Below are 5,756 nucleotides of genomic sequence, written 5' to 3'. Positions count from 1 at the left end.
AGTCAGTTACTATTCCACAGTGTCTTCCCATCTACTCTCCCCATATTCTCTTTCTCTCATGGCTTCAACTCCCAACCAAGCCCTTTTTCCAGGCCTAAGACCAATAGACATTCTGAGCATGATGACATATTAGCTATGCTATATTGGGCAAGTCATTTTATTCAAGTTTTATCTTCTTAATTTGCAAAAAGTAACCATGTTAATGTGTGTCTTCTATCACTCAAAGATTTTATGAAAAACACCCAAGTGCCTATTTAAAGTAGTACAGTGCCATCAAAGTGTTGTCTACTGATGTCTTTCTGTCACTTCTCAGGAAGGAAGGCCAGCTGCTGTAGTAATTTTCTCAGGGAATATTTCACCTCCTTATTTCTCAGGCTGTATATCAAGGGGTTCAGCATGGGAGTAACGAGGTTATTCAGGATCTGAACAGTTGCATTAAGCCAGGGATTGGGGGTCGGCTGCAAATAGATGAGAACCACTGGCACAAAGGAGAGGAGGATGGCACTGAGGTGGGCACTGCAGGTGGAGAAGGCACGGCGTCGGCCCTCTGTAGATCGGATTCGAAGAATGGAACATATAATGCAGCTGTAGGAAATGAGAATGAGACTGAAGCAGCTGAGGGGCATAAGTCCCACACTGATGAACCCCACCATCTCCAGGGCTGAGGTATCTGCACAAGCCAACTTCAGCATCACTGGGATATCATAAAAGTAATAGTCCACCTCACTGGAGCTGCAGTAGGGCAACTGGAAGGTGAGAGTGGTTAGAAAGGTGGCCTGAATACAGCCAAAAACTGAGGTTCCCATAGCTAGGACAGCACATACTCTGTGGCTCATGATAATTGTGTAGCGCAGAGGATAACATATGGCAAGAAAGCGGTCATAGGCCATCACCGTGTATAGGAAACACTCAGTGCAGCCCAGAAAATGGTAGAAGAAGAGCTGGGAAACACACCCTGCATAGGAGATGGCTCGGCTATTCCCTGAGAGGTAAAACAGCATCTTGGGGGAGCTCACGGAAGGGAAAAATATGTCACACACAGACAGCTTGCATAGGAAGAAGTACATGGGAGTGTGAAGGCGACTGGAGGAGACAATTGCTAGTAGGATGAGCAGATTCCCCATCAGGGTGAAGATGTAGAAGAACAAAAACAGGACAAGGAGCATGTTCTCCAGACCGTCTGTGTGCGGGATGCCCAGCAAGATAAACTCAGTCACCCCTGAGGCATTCCTCATCTTTGACAGAATGTTGTGCTTCAAAAAGGAGTGCACAATTCCAACCTCTGAATTCTGGTCTCAAACCAAGAAGTTCTCTGATGGATGTATTGGCTTCATTCTCTGACAATCAACAATCAACTTTTTATGTAGGGACATATCTATGTAAAAACAAAAGTATAATACAAATTCTTGATTACATTCTGGAACTTATAGTTTTGACCAGGTTGAATTAGGCTCGCTCCAGCCTATCTTCCCCACAGATTACAATTTAAAATTCTAGATAAAATACACACACACACAAATATTCCCAAGTACTCTGACATGTAAACAAAAGGAAGACTGGGGAGAGTATTAAAACCTGGAGAATAAATAACCCATGCAGGTGTGAGTTTCCACTTTTTCCCCCCTTTTCTTTTGTGGTTTTGAACTGAGGGCAAACCCCTGTTACAGAATGGTGTGGCAGCTGCTCAAGAAGTTGAAATGTCAGTGACCATTAGAGCTGAAATAACAGGTATTTTTACGACAGAAAATATAAAGGAATTTCTGTTTTTCCCTCTTTCTCTTTTTTTTTTCTACTGTCTTAGCACAAAGGGCTGTTCTAGTTCTGCAACTGTGTGACAGCAGCATGAGTAGTAAAAACTTTGAGAGAAACTCCATTTTAGTAGATAAATCACCAGAAAAAAGGGGCCCCAGATTGGAGGAGTATTTTTGTGGTTGTTGTGGGTGAATCCCTGTTGACAAGAGCACAGGAATATGATTTAGTTGGGCCTAAGTTGCATGGGATGGACCCAAAGAAGCAAAGCAAAGACTGAAAAATGAAGTACAGTTCAAAACATCTCCCAATTCTCAAACTAATCCTTGAGACCTGAGCTACAACTAAAAACACTACTCAAGACTTGTACTAACCTTGAGAATTGAACTAAAATCTAAAATGCCACCCAAGTCTCAGATTAACTCTTGAATGGCCCATTTGAAGGATAAACACAATGCAGCATATTGAAATATTGAAAATTGAACTGCCATTGGCAACACTGCTCACAGAAGACAGAGGACTACTTGTTTGATGTTATTTGCATTGATAACCTTTTTAAACTACACACAGACAGGCACAAAAACAGTATTCTCCAGAGAATTTTACAAGATCCATAATTTAAATAATATAATATTAAAGCATTTCAAAGATGCAATCTAAAATTATTCAACATGCAAAACCAAGAAAATGTAAGCAATTCTCAAGAGAAAAGACATCAACTGATACCAACCGTGACATGATTCAGACATTAGAATTATCATACAAAAATACGAAAACACCTATTATAACTATGCTCCATAAACTGCAGTTAAATGCACCTAAAATGAATGAAAAGAAGAATTTCTCAGCAGTGGAAACTAAAGTATTAAAGAGAACCAGATGGGAATTTTAGAACTGAATATACATAATGATTTCTTGAGAAATTAGAAACAGAAGAGCAAAATAAACCCAAAGAAAGTAGAAGGAAATGAATTATAAAGACCAGAGCAGAAATCAGTGAAACTGAAAACATAAAATCAATTTAAAAAAATCAGTGGATCCAGAAGCTGGTTCTTTGGAAAGATTGACTAAATCAATAAATCACTACCTAGACTGACCAATAAAAAAGAAAATACAGGGCGGGCCACAGTGGTTCAGCAGGTAGAGTTCTCGTCTGCCACACCAGAGACCTGGGTTCATCTCCCGGTGCCTGCTCATGTGAAAAAAAAAAGGAAATGCAAAGTGTCCCTATGGACACTCGAAAACTTAAATGAAATAAACCAATACTTGGAGAGATACAAACAATCAAAGTTCAGTATACAGACGGCCTGAACATTCCTTTATCCATTAAACAAATTAAATAACTTGTTAGAATCTTCCAGCAAAAGTCTGGATGGTATTAGTAGCAAATTCTTGCAAACTTTTATAAAGAAAATAGTATCAATTCTACATAATCTCTTCCAGAAGCTAAAAAAAAAGACCAATTCACATTATATGATGTGAACTTTACCTTGATAACAAAATCAGACACAGGTATCTTAAGAATATGACAAACAAATATCTCCCATGAACATAAATGCAATAATATTCAACAGTATATTAGCAAATCAAGTCCATCAGTATATTAAATATATGCATATATATATATATATAACCAAATTAAGTTTGTGTCTGGAATGTAAGACTGGTTCAACATTTAAAACTCAGTTGGTAATTAGATCAATAGATTAAATGAAAAGCTCATGATTATTTATGATTATCATATGATCATTTCATATATTATTTTTAATAGATATAAAAAAGCATTTAAAAAACAGTTATAGATGGTAAAAACTACTCATCAAATAAAGAAGAGAACTTTCTTAAAGTACATCTATAAACAATCTACAGCTAACATGATACTTAAAGATAAAAGACAGAATGCCATCCCAATAAGACTGAGAACAAGACAAGGATGTCTGCTGTCAGCATTCCTTTTTAACATCGTACTGAAAACCCTAGCCAGTGCAATAAATAAAGACAAAGAAATAAAAGCAAGAAAATAAAAATAAACAAAGCTGTTTCTGTTCATAGATGATATTTTTATATAAAAAACCCAAGGAATCTATAATAAAAGCTGCTAAAACAAATAATTGAATTTATTGAAGTCACTGATACTGAGCCAATATTAAAGAATAGTTCAGCATGATGGTGACTCAGCAGGCAGAATTCTCACCTGCCATGCTAGAGATCTGGGTTCAATTCCCGGTGCTTGCCCATTCAAAAAAAAATTTTTTTAAAATTTGTGGGAGGACACAGGTCATTCAGTGGTAGAATTTTGCGAGTGCGTGGGTAGCTCAATGGTTGAATTTCATCCTGCCATGAGGCAGACTGGGTTCCATTCCTGGCCCAAGGACTTACCAAAACAAAAAAAAGCAAGCAAACAAACAAGCAAAAATTCAACAAATGGTGCTGCAATAAGGGCATATTCACATGGAAAAAGAAAGAAATGTGGCCCCCACCATACAGCATACAAAAATACATAAATAAATAATAAATAAATTGTAATAAATAGTTCTGAAACAATTGAACTTCCAAACAAAACATAAAACAACAATGATTCTAGACCCATATCTAGCATTTTAAACAACATATACTCAAATGGAGCATAGACTCAAATGTGAAACTTAAAATTACAGTACTTCTAGAAGCAAGCAAAAGAATATTTTGTGAGATCTTGGTTTAGGCAGGGATTTTTTTTTATGACACCATACTAAAATTTTCTGTGTCAAGGTCATAAAGATAGAGAAAGAACAAAGAACTGTTATGGATTGTTGGTGACTAAAGAAATTTAAGAACCAATTACAAGATTCTGAAGCATCCTGCACAGAAAAAAGGATATTAGTTGACAATATAGTGAAACTCAAACTAGGTCTTTATTAGTTAAAAATAAATGTACCAGGGAGGGTCATGGTGGCTCAGCAGGCAGAGTTCTCTCCTGCCATGCCAGAAACCTGGGTTCGATTCCTGGTGCCTGTCCATGCAAGAAATAAAATAAAATAAAATAAATAAATGTAACAAGGTTAATTTCCTGACTCTGATAAAAGAACTAAGGTTATATAAAATATCATTATTAGGGGATGCTGGGTAAGGGATATATGGAAAATCTCTGTAGTCTTTATGTAGACTTTCTCTAAGTCAAAATTTAATTGAAAATGAAAAGTTAAAAATAATAAAGCTTCTGTTCTGTGAAAGCCTTGATGAAAGAATGAAAAGATAACCCACAAACTGAGGAAAAATATTTAAAAGTTGTAAATCCAGAATATTTAAAATGAAACCAAAATCTCTGAAAATAAAATCACTTAACTCCAGCCCCCTAAGATAAATGGGCAAAAGATTTAACTAGACATTACAGCAAAGACAATATACAAATGGCAAATAAACACATGAAAACATAATGTCAGGGTCACAGAATATGCAAATTAAAACCGAAAGGATACACTACTATTCATTTAAAACAAACTAACAAAACCAAGTATCATAAGGATGTATAGAACGCTCATTAACAACACTTCTATGCATTTACTCAAGAGAAAAGCAAACATGCTTACATAAAAACTCATATGCAAATATTTACAGTGGCTTTATTCATAACTGAGAGAAACAGATACAAACCAAATGTTCTTCAACTGGTAAATTGATAAACAAATTGTGGTATATCCATACAAGGGAATGCTTCCCAACAATAAAAGAATGAGCTATTGATTCATGCAACAAAATGGATGAATCTCAGATCGATATTACTAACTTAAAGATACCAGACCCAAAAGGCTACATAGTATATTATTCTATTTATATGACATTTTGGAAAAAGCAAAATTATAGGAATAGAATACAGATCAGTGGTTGCCAGATTTGAGGTTTAGGGGAGGGATTGATTTCAAAGGGGCAGTATAAGGATATCCGGGGAGATAATTGAGTTGTATGTTTTGATTTTAGTCAAAGATACATGATTGTGTAAAATAATTTTAAATTTACAGAACTGTACA

At 36.0% G+C, this 5,756-nt stretch overlaps 1 protein-coding gene across 1 annotated transcript; it reads right to left on the bottom strand.

The window, feature by feature from the left end:
- Positions 1-302: 302 nt before the first annotated feature.
- Positions 303-1,235, bottom strand: LOC143643254 (olfactory receptor 10D1B-like). The gene has a single exon (XM_077112001.1). The coding sequence runs from the start codon at positions 1,233-1,235 to the stop codon at positions 303-305; it is 933 nt and encodes a 310-aa protein (XP_076968116.1).
- Between the last annotated feature and the right edge of the window lie 4,521 nt (positions 1,236-5,756).

The sequence above is a fragment of the Tamandua tetradactyla genome, chromosome 8 (assembly GCF_023851605.1).
Source record: "Tamandua tetradactyla isolate mTamTet1 chromosome 8, mTamTet1.pri, whole genome shotgun sequence".
Lineage (NCBI taxonomy): Eukaryota > Metazoa > Chordata > Mammalia > Pilosa > Myrmecophagidae > Tamandua > Tamandua tetradactyla.
The sequence above is the reverse complement of the archived record's forward strand: the minus strand, read 5'-3'. Positions and strand labels throughout refer to the sequence as shown.

Bases quoted from the DNA above. Each gene is read 5' to 3' on its own strand.
- LOC143643254 (XM_077112001.1), bottom strand. From the start codon at position 1,235: ATGAGGAATGCCTCAGGGGTGACTGAGTTTATCTTGCTGGGCATCCCG.